This window comes from Macaca fascicularis, chromosome 11, assembly GCF_037993035.2.
Source record: "Macaca fascicularis isolate 582-1 chromosome 11, T2T-MFA8v1.1".
Taxonomy (NCBI): Eukaryota; Metazoa; Chordata; class Mammalia; order Primates; family Cercopithecidae; genus Macaca; species Macaca fascicularis.
This window is the reverse complement of record NC_088385.1, coordinates 32,149,407-32,170,579: the sequence shown is the minus strand read 5'-3', so window position 1 is coordinate 32,170,579 and position 21,173 is coordinate 32,149,407. Positions and strand designations below refer to the sequence as shown.

The window sequence follows — 21,173 nt, the reverse complement described above, 5'->3', positions numbered from 1 at the left end:
TTCAGTTGGGTTTATTAATATATAAATATTAACAGGTAAAAATAAAGTAGTAATTGTTACAAGAATTGTTATAAGGCCTGTCACTCTGGAAGGCCACGTTTGTGTCTCCAGAGTCCAGCACAACATTTTAAAGAAGTATGAATTTGAAAATATTTGGATGAGACAAGTATGCTATCTTCATGACCCCTGAAAACATTTGAGTTTTACAGATGATAAGATGTGTCAGCATTTCTGAGTATTTATTTGTGTCATATTATTGATATTAAAATTTGACCACAGCATGTGAATTAAATAGGTTACCACTTTTTAATGTAATAGAGAACAATAAAGTATTTATATTATGTCTTAGGCACTTATTTTTAAAACCTCATCCACTTTTAGCATGCAATTAATTATGCATTTAAAAGGTTTAAGAAATATAAAAGGAGCTGAAATTACTTATAGATTATAGAAAATACTAATAAATAGATGAAATAAATATATTTGCGATGCAAAGAAGAACAGATAGTATTGATGAAAGAAAATTTGGAAATGGAAAGTAAAACACCAGATTAGAAGGTTGTAATTAATATAAATAACTCTTTGGAATGAAAAATGTATTTCAGCTGAGTATTTTTGCACTGAAAGATATTGGGGCTATAGTACGTTAAATACGTATAGTAATATATTATTAATAATTATTTAGACCATGTACTAACACCTATCAAGATAAATAGCACCAGCCATAGTCATATATTTTTGGGGAGGTTATTTATTATTTATTGGATCCCCTTTTACCCACAATGTAGTACAAATTTCATGAGGGTAAGAGTGTCTGCTTTGTCACTATGACAAAGTACTTGGTACTTAGCACATCATTTGTCATATTAAAGGTGCTCAGTGAATATTTGTTACAAGAGTGGCCAGACTGCAAGTTCAGTTGACAGATCTGTGGTTCATTTGAGCCTATTAATCATATTAAAATATTGCACAAATAATGCTTTATAGATAGAAGTGATTACTTTGCTGAAACGGAGGTATCAGATGGCACAGACTGTGCATGGACTGAAAGTATTTATCCATCAGCTGATTATGAAATCTAAACTTGTCACGTGAAAAAGTGATTTAAGACTTTTAAAGCCGGGCGCCGTGGCTCACTCCCATAATCCCAACACTGTGGGAGGCTGAGGTGAGTGGATTATTTGAGGTTAGGAGTTTGAGACCAGCCTGGACAACATGGTGAAACCCTGCCGCTACTAAAAGTACAAAATTTAGCCTGGCATGGTGGTGGATGCCTGTACTCCCAGCTACTCGGGAGGCTGAGGCAGGAGAATCGCTTGAACCCAGGAGGTGAAGGTGAAGGTTGCAGTGAGCCGAGATTGTGCCACTGCACTCCAGCCTGGGGGATAGAGTGAGACTCTGTCTGAAAAAAAAAAAAGAAAAAAAAAAGAAAAAATAAAAAAGACTTTTAAGTCCCAACTTGGCATATGAAAAATAAAAATGATTTGAAAGAGTAAACTACAATGTTTGAAAATGTAAATTTTAAATCAGACTGTATCACTGACGATCACCTGTGGTTGAAGCAAGTGATAATAAAGGCCTGGTGTATAGCATGAGATTGGGAATAGTCTCATGAATAGAACTGGTGGGTCACTGGGATTGGCAGCTAGAGAAAAGGAGGAGAAGAGACAGAAGATTCTAACCTGGTTAAGTTTGAGGTTAATGGTGCCATTGACTTTTCTAGGCATAGAGGAGAAGAAATATATTTGAGGATAAATTATGAAATCCACTTGGATACTGGGCATGGTGGCTCACACCTATAATCCCAGGACTTCAGGAGGCCATGGTGGGGATGGATCACTTGAGGCCACGAGTTCCAGACCAGCCTGGGCAACATGGTGAAACCCCATGTGAAAATACGGACACACACACACACAGACACACACCATTAACCAGGTGTGGTGGCTCATGCCAGTAGTCCCAGCTACTCAGGAGGCTGAGGCACCAGAATCGCTTGAGGTGGAGGTTGCAGTGAGTCGAGATTGTGCCACTGCACTCCAGCCTGGGCAACCGAGTGAGACTCTGTCTCAAAAAAAAAAAAAAAAAAAAAAAAGACAAAAACGAAAAATGTATTTGGGATGTACTGACTTTGAGGTGCTTATGGGCATTCTATTGTCAAAATTATTTATTTATTAGTTTATCCAAATTTTGCTGCTCACTTGCTGAAACTTTTACTCACACTAGAGAAAGAAAAAAATTGCACAAAAGCACCTTTTGATCATCTTTACTAAATGCAGGTTGTTATGGAACAATTCTTAATCTTAGTCTAAAACCTATCTTCTGCAGGTAATACATAATGGACTTTTTAAAGCAAACTGATTTTCAGATGTAACGCCACAGATAACACAAGATTAAGCATCCATTTCTTTTTAAAGTTAATCAGGTTTCAATCTTCAGGGGAAATTAAGTTTCCTCTTCACTGGGTAGATTAGAAAATGGTGAGTTATTTTCTAAATAAGAAGGATCAAATTAGTCAGTTTTGCTGCACCGGGAAATCCAGCTCTCATGGGATAGTTGTGACCCTGAAAGTAGGTTATCCTGGAGACGAGGGATCAGGTGTAACTAAGTGAACAACAGCCAGCCTCCATCCAAGCAAGAGCCCACACTCACAAAGAAGGAACAGTTGCTGATGCCTTTATGGCAAAGGTAAAAAAAAAAAAGCATTTTAGATGTATATTAATTTACTTAATCCTCATAACAACTCTGAGATATTATCATGCCCATTTTACAGACGAGCAAATGGAGGCACAAAGAGATGAAATCATGTGGCCAAGGTTACATGCTAGTAAGTTGCTGATCTGGAATTTTAACCCAGAAAGTCCTGTCTCCAGTGTCTATGATTTTACCCACTACACTATACTTCTTAAGCATGTCAAGAAAGTGAGAACTTTAAGTTGATTTAATTAGACTAACTCTGAAAGTCTGAAAATAAAATTGATTCATTGGAAATTTTCATCAGCCCTTATTTTGGGGGATATTCAATTTAGTGAAATTTAATATTTCAGTAAAGGTTAATTCACTACATAAAACAATGTGATTTTTTTCCTTTGAAGCACAGTTTAGTATTGTGATCAAGATTTCCCTGAATCTCCCAGCGGTCTGAATTGGGGTACATCACTTCACTACCCCTTGACTCAAATTCCGTATTTATAAAACAGGTAAATATTGGTATTACCTTTTAAGAGTGTTGTGAGGATACGCAGATTTTTTTTTAACTCAGTTAAAGCCTTTAAACAGTAATTATAAGCATTTGTCATAATTATGCCTTTGTTAGACTTCTAGGTCAATGAATCAGAACATTTAAATCCCAATGTTTGATTACAAAATCTGGTAACAGATGGGTGAAAAGGAACCTAGAATGGGTTTACTCTCCACGAATTCACATTTAACTATTCTTTCCAAAATCCCCTCTATTAACTCCTGTTCTATGAAGTGATAGGAAAAGATGAGGTATTAATTTTCTTTCTTAAATATTTGAAGGCATAGTTGGTGTTGGTGAAGGGAGATGAGGAAGACAGATGTACTTTCTTATGAGATATTAAAACCTGGAAGACAATAAAAACGCAGATCAAATAATAAAAAGCGTTACCTATGGCGGAAAAGGAAGTTCAAATGTTCTTGTCAGGGGAAAATGAGGACACAAAAACTGAAAGAGGGCACAAAACAATTGCAGGGGTGATATGCATTAGGATTGTTAGGGATAATTTCTGCGCCCAACGCTCTTATTAGTAATGAAATACGGTGTGAGGAGCTGAGATTCGTTCTGCAGTCTCAAAGTGTCAGTCGGAAAGTAATCCCTCCCTTGCCATAGAAACAGAACCGAACTGGCAGCGCGATTACACCTAAGACAAGCTGCAACCTCATTTCCGTGTAGGCACGCCCCTTTTACCTCAACCACGCCTCTTCATTCCCTAAGCACTTCGTAAGCAAAGGGAATATCGCGAGAACCCTATATTGTCTCTCTTCTGACGTTTTCAGCCATGATAGTCGCTTTTGTTCTCGCGGTATTTCCGGGTACGCGGGAGCCCCGGCGACCCGGGCTTCTGTGAAACATGGCGGTAGGCTGGGACCGTAACACAAGGTAAAATACTGAAACCCCGCTGGATGCTGTTCCCTGAGTTGTTCCAGGGCTGCTTAGGGCATAAATGCAGTTGAGGGAACAGGGAGCCTGTCATGGGCTTGGCTTCCTGTCTTCATTGATCTCTGGAGAGCGGGTCGGACGGAGAAGCCTCTCCACCTCCCCCGGGGGCGGTACTGGCAGGACTCTAGGCAAAGATGCTACTGGGAGCTTCCCTTTGCCAGGACCGGGTGCTCGTGTGCTGTCTTGCAACTCGAAGGAGTTCAGGTGCTTCCTCGATAGCCCCTGGTTCTGACCTTTTGCTTCTCACACTGCGCGGTTCCCCGGTGGCTTCTCCAGTCCGCAGGCGGGTAGGATCCCAGTCGGTCGAGTCCCAGTCCTCCCGGATGTCAGACTCCCTACCCCCATTCAGACAAATACCACATTCGTGGCAGCACGTTGCCCTCTGTCTCATTATTAAGAGTCTTGGCCTCGCCTGAAAGGAGTTTCGCACAGTGCCTCGGAAAATGAGAAAGGGGCAGGAGAGGGCGAGATGCTAAGAGACAGGTACGACTGTCACTACTTTTCCCCCGCACAGAAAACCCTCCGAAGGCAACGTGTCAACTCGTGGTGAATAGCCTTGGTTATCGGTAGTATATAGAGTTGACAGGTCGTTGTTTGAGAAAACACGTTTAAATAACTTTGATATTTTAGTTCACCCGAGACTTGAAGACAAAGTGACATAATAGCTGTTAAAATGTTGCCAGACTGGTTTTCAGAAGCAATGAAAGTTACAGTTTAAAACAGGATTTATTCATTTGAAGTTGTAATTCAGTATTTCAATTAATTGCCTAGCCTGATACATTGGACTGTAGTATACCGCAATTATAAAGAACGAAAAAAGACTTATGGTTCACTGAAAAAAGACTTATGGTTATTTACCTAATTTGTTTGCTGATATCTTTAAGTTGTAATTATGCCAGTTCTAGTGGAAAACATGAGGGAAAAATTTCTGTTTTTGTGGGAGGGTGGGGGTTGGCGGTGCAGGGATGGATAGAGAGAGGATGATTTTTTTTTTTTTTTTTTTTTTAATAATAGTGAACTTTAGTGTACAGTTGCGTGTTATAATGGCTTCCTGGTACAAATCATAAAAATATATCAAGTTTGAAAGATCTCTCGAAGGAAATCAGGCCTATTCTGGAACAACAACAGTTGGGGAAACAACAACAACAACAACCCACACATTTCCTTTCTTTGGGGGTTGATGATTTAAGTTAAAGAAGTGGCTTTTTTTTTTTTCTTTACTAGAAGTTACTTTTAGGCAGTCAATGCCTGCTAAAAATCCTATTTAACAGTTTCCCAATATTTATTATAATTCTGCCTCTTAATGTCACAGTGGTCAAATTATTTAACCTCTCTGTGCCTTCGTTCCCTCATCGGCCAAATGAAATAATAATACCTAACTTATAGGAAGGTTGTGAGGATTAAATGTGTTGAAACATACGAAGCATTTAGAACAATAACTGGCACACAGTAAGCACTCTATGCATGTTAGCTCTTGTTATTTTTTATTTTCATTTTCTAACATCTGTAGTTAGAAATGTTGCCTTGTTACTTAGTCAAAATGTAGACTGAAGAAGATACTGTTTAAAGTAATATCTTTCTGAACCGCAGATTAATTAAACGCTCTGATTGGTGTGGTTAATGTGTCCTTAAATGCCCATCATCCAGTTGCTTGTTTTCTTAAATTATTATCCTCTTTTAATAACAGAAGCGTAAGTTCTTCCTTTCTACTGCTCTGTGTAGTCACATCGTAGTGTGGCTCAGATCTACCCTCTGAGTGCCTTGTTAACCCCATACTCGTTGCTTTTGAGAACATTCATTCTGTTGCAAATATATTTCATGTGTCCCTGACCTTTTCCTTAACACTTTTTAACTTTAATTTTCTATACTTTTATTGAGAGCTACTAATCTAGAACTAGTTCCTCTAGAACTAGAAATAATCTAGTTCTTTGAGGAGGATGGTATTTGTCCTTGCTTCACATTGCTTCTAGGCACTTTAAGAGTATTCTATTATCACTCTATAGTCTCTCTTAACTTTTAGTCTATCAGTTCATGCCATCCTAACTTTAGGAGATTATCAACTAATCTCAGATAACTCTCCCACTTTCCTCAAAGAGTTTAACAACTAAATCTCAAATATCCTACAAATCTTTGCTTTTTTTCAGAGAATTAGAAATAGATATTACATGCCTCATTTTTATCTTGATTAAACACTGTGAGGTAGCCATTATGTCCTGCTCCCCATCTTTTAAAATAAAATTATAGAGAGAGGATTCTGAGAAGTTGAGGATCTTTCCACACTTGTCACACAACTAGTAAGTGCCTAGGTAATCAGGGTTTTCTGATTATAAACTCACATTTATATTGTCTTCCTTGGCTTCCAAGTAAACCTTTTTGTCACTTAGAATGTCATTAGATTTATTTGAATTATGTTGCGGTAAACAAATATAACGTTTAACTCTGTTGTAAAAGGTCCAAATTTTAAGGTAAAAGTAAGTACAATTGAGGGGGGTGGGGGGTTGCTATCTAGTATTTGTAAAGCAAAGCTAAGCTATCTTATAAAATGTTTTTTATTGTAAAGTATTCTAATGCAATATGATCAAGTAATTTAAAATTACAGATAGGTTTTAGTTTTACCTTTTATTTCTGAAATTCAGCGATAGCCTGAATTATATGGTCTGTATTAGTTTCCTGGGGCTGCTGTAATAACTTACCATAAACTGGGAGGCTTAAACAAAAGACATTTATTCTCTCACAGTTCCGGAGGCTAGAAGTCTGAAATCAAGGTGTCAGCAAGACTTGAAGACTCTAGGAAAGAATCCTTCTTTGACTCTTCCTGGCTTCTGGGCAGTCCTTACTGTGCTTGGGTTTGTGGACACATCACTGTAGTCTCTGCCTTTGTCTTCACATGGCATTTTCCCTTGTGTTTCTGTGTGTCTTCACATGGCCTTCTTAAAAGGACACCAGTCATCAGATTTTGGAGCACCCTGATGCAGTATGATCTCATCTTAATTAGTTATATCTGAAAGACCCAAATATTTCCAAATAAAGCCCATTCATAGATACCAGAGGTTGAGACTTCAACATACCTTGTTCAGCATATCAAGATGTGAGTTAACACAGTTCAGACCGCACCTTGGCCATGTGTATTAACCAATTAAATTTTTCTCATATTGCCAAATATATATTAAAAATAGAAGTTAACTCAAAACTTGGGTAGCAGGAAATAACTTTTGTCTTCATTTTTCTTTGGAGAAGTAATTAAACTTAATTGGGAGACTCTAAAAAGTTCATGAATTCTGTATTTTAATTTTGGTAAAGCATCTGATAGTCTCATTATATTCAGATGGATACAATGATGAAGTGTAGACTGTGTGACTTTACTTACACTGAGTGTTGATAATGTCTGTGTTCCAACATGAAAGGTAGTCTCTTATGTCTTAAGAAGTTTTTCAAAATACAGTCACCCCTCCATATCTGTGGATTCTGCATCTGTGGACTCAACCAATTGCAGACTGAAAATATTCAAAAAGGAAAAATTGCATGCCTACCGAACAAGTATTGTGTCTATACTGAATACTTACAGACTCCTTTCTTTTCATTATTTCCTAAACAGTACAACTATTTACATAGCATTTACATTATATTAGGTTTTATAAGTAGTCTAAAGATGATTTAAAGTATACAACAGGATGTGCATAGGTTATATGCAAAAACTACACCATTTTATGTCAGGGACTTGAGCATCTGAGAATTTTGATATCCAAGGGAGGTCCTGGAACCAATACCCCATGGTTACTGAGGGACGACTGTCTTGTCTTAGCTCCAGCTGTTTTCAGTGACTTTCTGGAGTTTATTTATGTTTGTTTTGTTTTTTAATATTCAAGGCAGTTTAAGGAGAGACATCAGAGAAAACAGACATAGTACTGGAGATTGTCAAGGTGTGAATAGCGGCACCAACCAGTGGTCAAAGGAATCTGATCTAGAATTACATTTTTTAATTTTGCTGAATAAAGACAGCCAAAAACTAAACAACCTCTGTTATATCTGTTTTATCATTTCATAAAGGAAAGGCTGTTTTGACACAAAAAGGAAGAAAATAATCTCACAATAAAGGACACATTTTAAAATTGAATAAATTTAGCTTTAAAAGTTCTTTTCTACATTATCTGTGACTAGAAAATTTTGTCACAGAACAGCAATGATTTCTGGCAAGGATTGATGATCTGAGGTATTTCCAAACACATTTTTGAAACTGGCTTACCACACTGAGTAGAGAAGCAAATAGAGTGGGAATGGGAGCAATGAAATTGGGTATCTGGTAGGATAAAAAGGATTTGAGAACACCAGTGAAAATGAAGGGCAGATTTATCTTAGGAAAGAGTTTAAAGGATAGTTCCTACTCAGGGAAGTCAGTGTGTTTTGGAGTTTAGAGGTGGAACAGTTTTAAGGGTTGACCTCGCTCATGGGTGGCTTTCCATAGAATTAAGATGGAGATCACAAGAGTAGAAGCGCTTGTGGTAAAAAGGTTTTATTGTGAATGAATGCTATAGGATGAATGCCATCGGAGCATGAATTCCAAAGGATGATAATGTAATGGGGGAGAATCATATTGAATGATCTGGGTGCTGAAGTCATTAAGGAAATTATGAATATATTCCGACGTTAATGGAATATAGCAACAAGTATGGAAGTTAGTCAGTGTGCACTGTGGTTTGGAGCATAGTTTCAAGTTCTACCACCTGCTATGTAACCTGGGAAAATTATTTGACAGTTCTGTGACTCATTTCCTCATCAGAAAGTGGGATTAAAAATAGTATCTGCTTCACGGTTGAGAAATATGGTAAAACATGACACTTCTGTAACCTGTGAGTCTCAGAAATGAGTAAGGATTGGAATGGAACTGCCACCAACAGAAAGTCAGGTTTTATAAGGAGAGCAGATAGAGCAATTTCTTTTAGAAAAGCTAGAAGTTATTGGATACCTTGTTTATGCCAGACAGTGACTTTTACAGTAGGCTGGCAAGTATTCAAAAGGGAATGAATTTCTTGGGGGTGGGTTAGTGCTGAGCTTTCAGGAATGGGACTGGTGGAGTAGCTGAGGGTTAGGGTGCTCCATGCTAGAGTGATATCCACTGGAAAATAGGGATGAACGAAGCTAGAGATGTGTAGGGAGCCACATAATATATTCTAGCTAGACTTTCAAGGGAGGAGTGTTGAATAGGTTGTATGTATTATTAGGAGATTAGTAAAACTAGCTGCTTGTATATCTTCATCCTTATATATAAATTAAAAGAGCATTTAGAAAGCTCATTATACAAATATAGCATTATAGAAACATTTAGAAATATAATTCACTGTTTTATTCATTTAACAGTGTTATACTGACTATGTGATGGCTACTGTTCTAGGTCCTGGGACAGAGGACAACAGAAAAATCCTTCTTGTGGATCTTATTTTTATTTTTATATATTTGCTTACCTAAGTATGACATACTGCTGTGATTTGAAAGCTGTGCTTCTGTGGTGTTTCTGGGAAATTTTCCTTCCTTCCTTTTCTCATAAATGTTGAATACCTGTTTGCTAGGCATTAGAAATACAAAGATCAAGTTAGACATGGTTCCTGCTCTAACAATCCAGTGGGGGGAACAGAAAAAGAAGCAATTAGAAATAGTGTGATAAAGGTACAACGTTCTAGAAGCAGATAGACTTTGAAGACCATGCAAAGGTTTTTTGTCCCCCTGCTCGCTCAAGGTAGAAATGAGTAGACTGGGCCTTGAAGAGTAAGTAGGAGTTAGTCAAATGTAGAGCTGGGGTAGGGGGAAGAAAAAATATTTCTGGCAGAGAGAATAGCATATTTAAGGAATTGAAAGTGATTTAGTATGGTTGGAACGTAGACTGTGAGGGATTGGATTTGAAGAGAGGTTAGCAGGACCTTGTGTTTGAAGGGCTTTGTAAAACATGTTAGGATAGAATCCAAGCTCTTAAGTGTAGTGGGAAGGGAAGTTTTACAAAGATTTGAAGAGAAATATTACATGATCAGATTTATGTATTAAAAAGATTATTATTATAGTATATAGAGAGAATTGGAAGGTTGAAGATTAGAGGTTGTTGAAGCAATGTAGTGATAGATTGTGGCAGTTGGGACTGGGAATGTACTTGGACATAAGGAATTTCTTAGTGGGCCTGAAGAAGAGAAGACAGGCAGATTTAAGAGAAATTTAGAAATAGCTTAAGTCTAAGGCTGTAACCCATGTTTCTCGCTTGTGTAGTTGAGCTTATGGTGTTATCACTAAGATAGGAGATACAGGAGGAATAATTTTGACAGGGTAAAGTATTCATTTTTGGACTTGTTGAGCCTGAATTGTGTTTGGAATGTCCAAATGAAAAGGTAACAGAAGGCAGGGGGTTATACATATCTGCAGAGAGATTTGGTCTGAGAGTCAAGATTTGGGAGAAATCAACATGCAGATTGAAATGGAAGGAACGGGCCATCATTTGGGGAAGGTGTGGAGGTTAAGAGGGGGACCTAGTGCAGAATCTTGAGAGGAAGATGAATCTGCAAAGTAAGCCAAAGAGGGTCTTCCAGGTAGAATGAAAATCAGGAATGTGATATCACTTAAGAGAGTATTTCAAGAAGTAAAAGAAGTGATAAGCAGTGTATTTTATCAGAGGTGTAGTTAGATAAGGACTGAGGAGTGTCTGTCAGTTAGTACTAAGGAAGCTAATTACCTTGCTCAGAGCAAATTTAGTTAAGAGGTGAGAGTTGGGTGAGGAAGTAGTCACAGTAGATGAATGGGGACAACTCATTCTTTTAAGTTGGCTGTAGGTGTGCTGCCAGAGATGTATTGTTGGAGTTGGACTTGTCTTTAAGGGAGAGTTCTGTTTTAAAGAGAAGAGACATACAGATATTTAATATTTTACTCAAATCAGAAAAAGTAGAAATTGAAAGATTGAAGAAGGGTCAGTTTTTGTGCAATTACTACTAAAAAGGTACAGAAAATAAATTTGATTATCAGCTAAACAAGCTTAATGAGCACGGTATATACATAGCAAACATTCAGAAGCTTAATTTATCAGTGGGAATACCAGTTTTATAACTGACATGGGGGTCAGAAACTGTCATCTGTTTTGTCTACATCATCTGTTTTTTTCTTTAGAATACTAAGTGCATGAGAAAAAATCATAATTCGAAGGCTGCTTTGTGAGTGTGGAACCAGCAAGGGAAGTTTAGTTGGGTGGCTTTAATGGCAGAGGAAATCAACATATTAATGCTTTCAGCTCCACTTTAGAGTAGTAGCTCCCTGCTGGACTGATAAGTAGAGCTCCTGGTCAGAACTTCGTTCTTTTAGACAGTATTCATGTTTACTGCCGGTTTTTCATTCTCTGGCCCTTCTTTTTCTTTATGAATGTTCTTTCTTTTGCCTGTTCTTTTTATATTAATCCTACCCATTAGATTTCAGATCCAGAGTCTGTCTGCTCTCTTCCAGAGACATTATTTCTCTTACAGTGACTTCTGCAACTGTACAATTTATTGTATTATGTGTTGATTTTATTAATAAAGCCTTGATTACTGGGAATTCTTTATAATATTACCTATAGTATTATTTATAAATCAGTTATAAAAATTATGTAAAGATCTAAGATTTCAGTTATTTGATTGGCTTTATAACAATTTTAGATGTAGATGACATACTGATAAAAAGGGAATAGCAAGCAGCCAATTTTTAAATAATGTTTTGATTATAAAAATAGATAACATGGTAAATCTGAAGTTATATGTAAGCAATTAAAATTCATGATCTACTTTTAACATTTTTGTGTATAGATGTTCAGTTTTGTTTCTTATATATCGTTTCCTGTCTCCCATAAAATTGGAACCCATGTGACCTTGTAGTCTTTTCATGTTGTATCATGACTATTTTCTTATATCATTAATTTTTTTTTTTTTAATAAAAGATTTCAGGCCAGGTGTGGTGGCTCACGCCTGTAATCCCAGCACTTTTTTTGGGAGGCCGAGGTGGGTGGAAGGCTTCAGCCCACGAGTTTGAGACCAGCCTGGGCAACATGGTGAAACTCTGTCTCTACAAAAAATACAAAAATTTGCTGGGGGTGGAGGTGCATGCCTATAGTCCCAGCTATTTGGAAGGCTGAGGCAAGGAGGATTGCTTGAGCCAGGGAGGCTGAGGTTGTGATGAGCTGAGATCACGCCACTGCACTCCAGCCTGGGTGACAGAGCAAGATCCTGTCTCAAAAAAAAAAAAGATTTTCAATGGTTACATGAAGATGCATTTCTTCACCTTAATTTGTACATTGGATACCATGGGTTTGTTTCTGTCTTCAGTATTTAAAAATAACACTGTGAGAAATATCCTCATAATCAAATATTGGTTAAAACCCCAGGTTATTGTCATAGGATACATTCCTCAGCGGGCATTTACTTAGAAGAGGAGTGGTAAATATTTTCTTCTTCTTCTTTCTTCTTTCTTCTTTCTTCTTCTTTCTTCTTCCTCCTTCCTCCTTCCTCCTTCCTCCTTCCTCCTTTCTCCTTCCTCCTTCCTTCTTCTTTCTTCTTCTTCTTATTTGAGATGGAGTCTCACTCTGTAACCCAGACTGAAGTGCAGTGGCACAGTCTTGGCTTACTGCAACCTCCGCCTTCAAGTGATTCTCCTGCCTCAACCTCCCAGGTAGCTGGGACTACAGGCACGTGCCACCACACCTGGCTAATTTTTTGTATTTTTAGTAGAGACGGGGTTTTGCCATGTTGACCCAGACTGGTCTCTCAAATTCCTGACCTCAGGTAATCCACCTGCCTCCGCCTCCCAAAGTGCTGTAATTACAGGCGTGAGCGACCATGCCCGGCCTATATTCTTGTTAGTAATGTATGAGCAGGCCACTTTACTTCACTGTCATTCATTATTGGAAGTGTATTATTTTTATATAGTTTTTGGTTTAATAGAAAACGTTACCTTAATTTGTGTATTTAGACATTATTAATGTGATTTAATTACTTTTCACTTTTTTCTTGCTATTTAATATGTTTTTGTATTTAAATTGCCTTCCATTAGTAGTTTTTGTCAGGGCATGAATGGGGAAAGGATTAGTGTGGATAAATACTATGTTTTTTTTTAAGGGGGGGATGAGAATGCTAAGTTGTTGTAAGGACATTTGTCAGTTATCCTCAATTTAAAGATATTAAAAAAGAGAAATTTTTTGTCTTTAAAGGATTCATTTATTCATTAATTTATTTATTCCTTAGCATGACTATATGAAGGAAGAGGAAGGTTTTCCTGAAGATGAGGCGACTGAATCGGAAAAAAACTTTAAGTTTGGTAAAAGAGTTGGATGCCTTTCCGAAGGTTCCTGAGAGCTATGTAGAGACTTCAGCCAGTGGAGGTACAGGTGAGTATCAGTTCACGTTAAAAGTGTTGTAGTAAGTACAACTTCTGAGTGATCCAGTCAACAACATATAGAAATGTAGCCATGAGGTAGAATTTATCAGTGAATTCTGTAGTAACTTCGTAACTTGTCTGTCTTCATGCCACTCTATTGGCTCTCACTTATTCTTATTAAAATATTCTTTATAGCTTCCAACTCAGTGCCATCTGTGCCTTTGGCAGTGTTTATTAAAACTTAATACATTAAACCAATGTTACTGCTTTGCTGTCCTTTCCTAAATATGTGACCTTGAGGAAGTTATTCAAATCTATCTATCTTAGTTTCTTCTATGAAATAGGAATGATACTAGTATTTACCTCCTAGGGGTTACCATACTGTTAATATTTTCATAAAATGCTTAGACCCAGTGCTTGGTACAGATAAAAGTATCCATTAAGTAAAATAAATAATGAAATATATAAGAGAAATGTGTAACTATAATAATATTCCGTATAATTTCTTTTCCCATGAAGAGCTAGTAAAATAATGTATTTCAAATTAGGTTGACATTTTATTTTGTAAAATGGGTAATAAGTTGCTTACTATTTCTGATTCACTTGTGATTAAGTTTTGTTAATGAAAATAGTGCAAGTTCTTGCAAAATCTATTTTAAGTATTTTGCTGTACTATATAATGTATTTTCTTTTTGTCAGATCTTTTACTCAGTTCTGTAAATGAGGTGATATATTTAGGAGATTGCAAAGTAGAAGAGAGTTTTGTTAGCTACTTAGAGATGTTATTTGAGTTTCTGGCACACAGATTGTTGTGGTTTCTCAGGATCTGAGAAATTAGGCTAGCTTTTTGTTTTAAATTGGGCTTATAGCCCAATTTACATACATTGATATACAATTTATATTTATAGACATGGATGCATTTTTAATAACGAAGCAACTGTTTCCAAATTTGTACTATAAGGCATGCTTACTTTCATCATTTATCCTATCAGTGACACTGCTGTATATAAGAAAATACAAATTTTGTCAAATCTACTTAGTGAGAGATGCCCTTAAAATTGGAGAAATAAAATGCTTTCTTAGTAGTGCAAATGATTATGTTCATATTTGTGTATATTAAACCTTAACTTTTGAGCTGTATTAGATAAAATGTATAATAAACATTTTGAATAAAAACCTTCTATAGTATTCATTCAAATAGAAATTACATTATTAGGCTTTTTCTTTTGAAAATTTAATCTCACTTAAATTAATTTCCTGTTCTTTGCTTTTTTTTTTTTTATTGTTTTCATTCTGTTTTTCTTTTGTTGTTGGATTTCCCAGTTTCTCTAATAGCATTTACAACTATGGCTTTATTAACCATAATGGAATTCTCAGTATATCAAGATACATGGATGAAGTATGAGTACGAAGTAGACAAGGATTTTTCTAGGTAATCATTTTTTTTCTTCTTGAAATACCTTTAGATTCAAATTGTTTTAAAAAGAGCATACCTTTTAAAAAAGAAAAAGTATAACCTTCTAGATTTGGTTTGTTTTAGTTCTGAAGAAATCATCCTGAAAAATTCTCATTAATTGAATGCATTAAGTGAAACCTTTTAGAATCATTTAAATAGTGGTTGAATTCTAAAACTGAGGTTCTTTGATTTAGCATGCTTTGTTTCAGAAAGTTAGGGGAATATTTTTCCTTAGATATGTATGTTGTGGAAATTGTTTAATATTTTAAACTGGTTGAAATACCTAATTGATCTGTGTGAGCTGGAAAATAAATTATCTAAGGATACATTGTATACCCTTATGACTTGATATCTATAAATTATACCTAAGCTAAATGTTTATGCAAATAAGATTACTTTTAAACTTTTGAAAATATAGTACCTTAATCATACACTTTACATCTATTCATTTGTATTATTTGGATTTCTTCAATAGAATGAAGATAATAGGTTTCTAATATTAAGATTGTACCAAATAGGAAGACACATTTAGTTTTCAATTACAATCGAGGTTTGCCATTTACATACTTTTAGGGAACTTACTAAATCTGTACCTGTGTATGCTTCAGTTTCCTTTTTTGTAAAGTACAGACAGCAATTATAGTATCTTCCTCAAGAGGTTTATGAGAATTAAATTAGTCAACATTTGTAAATTGCTGTGTAACCTTGGGCAGGTCACACCACTGATTTCTTTTGGACTTCAGTTTCTTCATCTCTAATGTATTATTCAGGATAGCATTGGTTTTCAAAGAGTTTGCTATTGTTTTCAGCACCAATGCAATACTTCATTTTATTCCAAATGAAGTCTTATGTATTACATAGTTCGCCACATAAGCATGGTGAGGATATGCGGAAGCTTGTCTACTTGGCCTACTCCTGGTTCCTAATCTCCTGAGCCTAAACTCCTGGGTTATTTGGAGCACAGTTTGAACTCTAGATGACTTTAAGACTTTATGAAGGTCTAAAAATCTGTAATTCCTTTTTTAAAATCAGATGAAAATTATTACACAAAAAAGTTTTGATAGAAAGCATGGCACTGAATTTGGTCATAGCCAGTCTGTTATTCACTGTGCTTCATTCTGGTATTCGAAAATTGATTTGATCAAATCATTTGAAAATGAAAGGCCATGAAAAATTTTAAGCATCAGGTGATTTACTTTTGGTAGTTTGGTTGCATTTATCCTGAGTTACATAGACCTAGTTTCCAGTATAGCACTTTAATGGTGGTGTGATCTTAATCCAGGTATTTATACTACCCTGAACACTAGTGGTTTTCTTGAAAATCTGTGAAGCCATCCATTTATAGCTCCATGATATGGAATAAAGAAGATAATATTTGTAGGACATCTAGCATCATGCTTAATATATGGTATTTGATAAACAGAGAAGAAAGACAATTCCTAATTCTTGATTTTGAGAGTTTTACATTCTTAAAGGAATATTCTATCGAAAGTTTATGTAAATAGAGGTTAAGAGGTTAAGACTTTTTTCTGGCTTGCTTAGAGTTATTGATTATAGAGTTGCCATTATTAAAGGATACTGTGTTCAAAACCTGTGAAGTCAGAAAGGCTTTTGGAATAAGGGCAAATAGAACTTGTACTTTAAAGAGCCTTTGTTTTGGCCATGAGAAATGCAATTCAAGTTCTAATCGACATAATTCTACTTGAAATCCAAGTTTTTAATAGGTCAGTTGATTTATATTTCTCATGGTTTGCTGATTAATTGGTAGGTACTAATGTTTAATATTTTGTCTTTCAGCAAATTGAGAATCAATATAGATATTACTGTTGCCATGAAGTGTCAGTGTAAGTACACCTTCAACTTGCTGAATCCACATGTAGGTTATGGTTCAAACAATTGCCAATCAAAAATAAAAACCACTGGTTGTACTTTATTTTTCCTTTATAATATTTTAAAGTTTTACTGTGATATTATTTAATAATGTAAATTGTCTTACTTCTCAGCTTATATTCTTCAAGTGTCTTTTCCATAAAGAGAAGAGATAAAACTTTCACATTAGTATAATTAAAAGAAAGTTGGAGGAAATGTTTATGAATCAGCTTTCTAGTTTATGTACATGCTTTCTCTCTTTTTGTTTGGAGTACTAGCTTTTATACCCATGTTTCACAAGCATATCCTCATGTCACTGTTTCAGTTTACGACCCTTTATGTTTACTCTTGTGTTTAAAAATACAGATCCAGTTTTTTTAAGTTAATGGTGATAGGTTACCCTTTTTTTTTCTTCACTGGACTCACTTGGTTTTACTAGTAGAAGTGGAACAATGCTAATATGCCACATAGTGAATGTTTGAATCAATACTGTTTTCAAAAATAAGGATGCTTTTGCATGAAAAATATTTTATGAGTTACTGCTTAAATATTACAGACCAAGAACTCAGAAAATTTTTACATTTTTAGAAGTATGAAATAATTTTACCCAATTAATTAGAGGTTATTTTCTGTGAGATTTCATCTCAGAATGACCTTGAATCTTTTCTTTTCAATATAGTTTTCCTTATGTTAGTGGTTTTAAGAGATAAAAAAATACTTTATATTTAAACTTGTAGTTAGTGGTAATTCTGAATATATGATATTCTGCCTTATTTTGGATGTTTGCCTACTGTTAAATTTTAGCCTTTTCCAAATAAAATTTCCTATTTGTTGATTTGTAGCTTTGCTTTAAGATTTCTTTTAATCTCTAAAAATATTTCTAGGAATTAATATTTTGTTCAGCAGCCACTTAGTACTTGTGATTAAGTTCTTGCCAGTATTTGCAAAGATCTTCAATTCAGTAACGCTTATCCTTTTTAAATGAGATCTTGAATTATCTTTTTTTTTTTACTGGGTAAGAAGTAGAAAAAACATTATTACATTTTGGAATAATCTCCACCAAAGCTATATAAGGCTACTTTTAGCTTTTGGACAAATATATAGGAAGTGATTCTACATACTTGGTGAGTTTTTTTTGTTTTTTTTTTGGTTTTGTTTTTGGCTTGGTGAGTTTTCTGTTAGTTGTCGTAATTTGTTTATATTGGGGATGGTTTGCCACCAAGCATAGAATGTAAAACTTCTAATTCTTTTCTGTATGCAGATGTTGGAGCGGATGTATTGGATTTAGCAGAAACAATGGTTGCATCTGCAGATGGTCTAGTTTATGAACCAGTAAGTTTGATTCACATGGTTTTTTGAAATACATGGGTTGAGGAATTATACCCTCGAAGACAGTTTTGATAGTTGCTTTTTAGTTTTGTCTGAAATAGTTTTTAGTATAATTCTTTTGTTTCAAAAGTAATCCATATTCTTTATAATAAATTTAGGGGGAAAAACAGAAAAGTTAGGTTATATACCAGAATCTTGAGGTGACCATTATTAACATTTTGGATGTAGTTTGGATGTGTCTAAAGTCTGTTTTATAACCTTTTTAAATATTTTTGTTACTACTTTCCAGTAGTTTCCTTTTCACTTTTCTTCTAATATATATAGTGATGAGCTTTTTTCTTTTTCTCTAGTGATTTGGGCACTTTTATGTCCAGTTTGTATTCTACTATTACCAAATTTAAGTATTTAAAATATTTGAACTGTATTTCTCTTACAGTCAGGAATAAAGCAGTATCTTTCTAAGAGGAGAATGGGCATTACTACTCCCTTCCTCCTTTATGCCTCTATTTCCCACAGTGTGTGAAATGCTGACATTTTCTTATTATCTTCAAAGCACAAGTTGAATATAACATCATTGATTTATCAGAAAATATCTTCACATTTCAGTGGCAGATACGGTGATAACAAGTCATGATCAGAACTAGCCCTAAAGAAGCTTTTGAGAGTAAGCATGAGGACCTCAGCAACTTTTAGTTGCGGACTGCTCTGTTGGCGTGGTGGTACTTGTATTTACACATGCGTTCTTGAGTTCCTTTTTTTTAAATCATTGACAATTGTGAACCCTTCTTTTAGCAAATTTGCAAAATGAAGAGTGAAGGTGAAGGACGGGGAGTAGAAGTACTGAATGTATGGGGTTAAAGGAAAGAAAATGAAGTCCTTGGCCAGTTTTGATTATTGAATTAATTTTAGTTTACAGCTACAAACTTGATATATGCCTTTTGACATATACATTTTAAATAGAAATTTCTACAGAAGCAGTAACTTGGTTATTGCCACTCTGACTCTACTTTCTGACCCGTTTTGCCACTCAAAAAAACTGATTTTGAAGTAATTTTTTATGAGCTTAGTAACCTTACAGATTCATAGATGACAGCATACTACACTATTATCTGCTTATTTTGATCTAAGTGATTATTATTAGATACTTTAATATTTGTATTGCATTTATACTATCTTAAGAATACTTATTTAACTTTAACTATTTTTTTTTAAATTTTCTGCCATTCTTACCTTATTTTGTTTATCATTTTGAAGAGGTGCTGTTTTTCCAATTTTTATTTTAGATTCATGGGGTACATGTGCAGGTTTGTTACCTCGGTATATTGTATAATGCTGAGGTTTTCAGGTGTGACTGATCCCATCACCCAGGTACTGGGCATAATAACCAATAGTTTTTCAGCCCTTTCGCTTCTCCCTCCCTCTCCTCTCTAATAGTCCCCACTTTCTGTTATTGCCATTTTTATGTCTATGAGTACCCAAGGTTTAGCTCCCACTTATAAATGAGAACATACGGTATAAATGAGAACATATGGTATATGGTTTTCTGTCCTGCCATTAATTTGCTTAGGTTTATTGCCTCCAGCTGCATTCATGTTGCTGCAAAGGATAAAAGTTTGTTCTTTTTTTATGGCTGCATAGTATTCCCTGGTGCATGTATACCACATTTTCTTTATCCCATTTACCATTGATGGGTACCTAGGTTGATTCCGTGTATTCGTTATTGTGAATGGTGCTGCAATAAAGATAGGAGTACATGTGTCTTTTTCATATAATGATTTATTTTCCTTTGAGTATATACCCAGTAATGGGATTGCTGGGTTGAATAATACTCTAAGTTGTTTGAGAACTCTCCAAACTGCTTTCCACATTGGCTGAACTAATTTACATTTTTACCAGCAGCATATAAGTGTTCCTTTTTCTCCACAACCTCTCTAACATCTGTTTTTTGTTTTTTGGTTTTCTTTTTTGACTTGTTAATAATAGCCATTCTGACTGATGTGAGATGGCCTCTCATTGTGGTTTTGATTTGCATTTCTCTTATGATTAGTAACATGGAGCATTTCTTCATGTTTGTTGGCCACTTGTATATCTTTTGAGAAGTGTATGTTCATGCCCTTTGCCCACTTTTTAATGGGGTTATTTGTTTTTTGCTTGTTCAGTTATTTAAGTTCCTTATAGAGTCTGGATATTAGACCTTTATCAGATGCAAAGTTTGTGACTATTTTCTCCCATTCTGTAGGTTGTCTGTTTACTCTGTTGGTAGTTTTTGTTTTGTTTTCTGTGCTCTTTAGTTTAATTAGCTCCCACTTTTCAATTTTTGTTTTTGTTGCAATTGCTTGTGGGGACATAGTCATAAATTATTTTCCAAGACTGATGCCCACAATGGTGTTTCCTGTGTTTTCTTCTAGGATTCTTATAGTTTAAGGTCATTTAAATCTTTACCCATCTTGAGTTAATTTTTGTATATGGTGAAAGATCTGGGCCCAGTTTCATTCTTCTGCGTATGGCTAGCCAGTTCTCCCAGTACCATTGATTGAATAGGGAGTCCTTTCCCCATTGCTTGTTTTTGTTGATTTTGTCAAAGATCAAATGGCTGTAGGTGTGCAGCTTAATTTCTGGATTCTCCATTCTGTTGAGGAGGGACTTTTTGAGATTTATTTTACGGCAAGAATATGTAGGTATGTTTTATGGATTATAGCATGACTGCCTGTATCTTTCTGCTGTTAATCTTTTATTACCCATTTTCTCTGTTGCTCTGAACTGGGAAAATCCCTTTCACATGGGTTTTTCTATCCTATGAAATAAACTTGTTTTGGGCTCTTTCTCAATTTGGTTTCGTTTGTATGTGGTCTTGTATAAATTCATGAAAGTTTCCAACATATGAATGTTAATTTTAAATGATTTAAGATGATAATAAAGATTGCATCCTCATTTTTATGTTTCTTTTGGACACTGAGAATTACATGTTTA

General features: G+C 35.3%; 1 protein-coding gene across 3 annotated transcripts in view; it reads left to right on the top strand.

Moving 5' to 3' along the window:
• Nucleotides 1–4,059: 4,059 nt before the first annotated feature.
• Nucleotides 4,060–21,173, top strand: part of ERGIC2 (ERGIC and golgi 2) — a 39,955-nt gene continuing 22,841 nt past the window's right edge. For 2 of the 3 annotated variants that reach the window (XR_012420101.1, XM_045364929.2), the window contains exons 1-5: nt 4,060–4,120; nt 13,417–13,559; nt 14,873–14,981; nt 16,803–16,849; nt 18,136–18,206. Coding sequence is in view for 2 of the 3 variants with exons in the window: in XM_045364929.2 (XP_045220864.1) it covers nt 13,454–13,559; nt 14,873–14,981; nt 16,803–16,849; nt 18,136–18,206 (333 nt within the window). In the remaining variant the exon portion in view is untranslated. Of the gene's footprint in view, nt 4,121–6,917; nt 7,027–13,416; nt 13,560–14,872; nt 14,982–16,802; nt 16,850–18,135; nt 18,207–21,173 lie in introns of all 3 variants that reach the window. The other variant, XM_045364930.2, reaches the window with a different exon arrangement.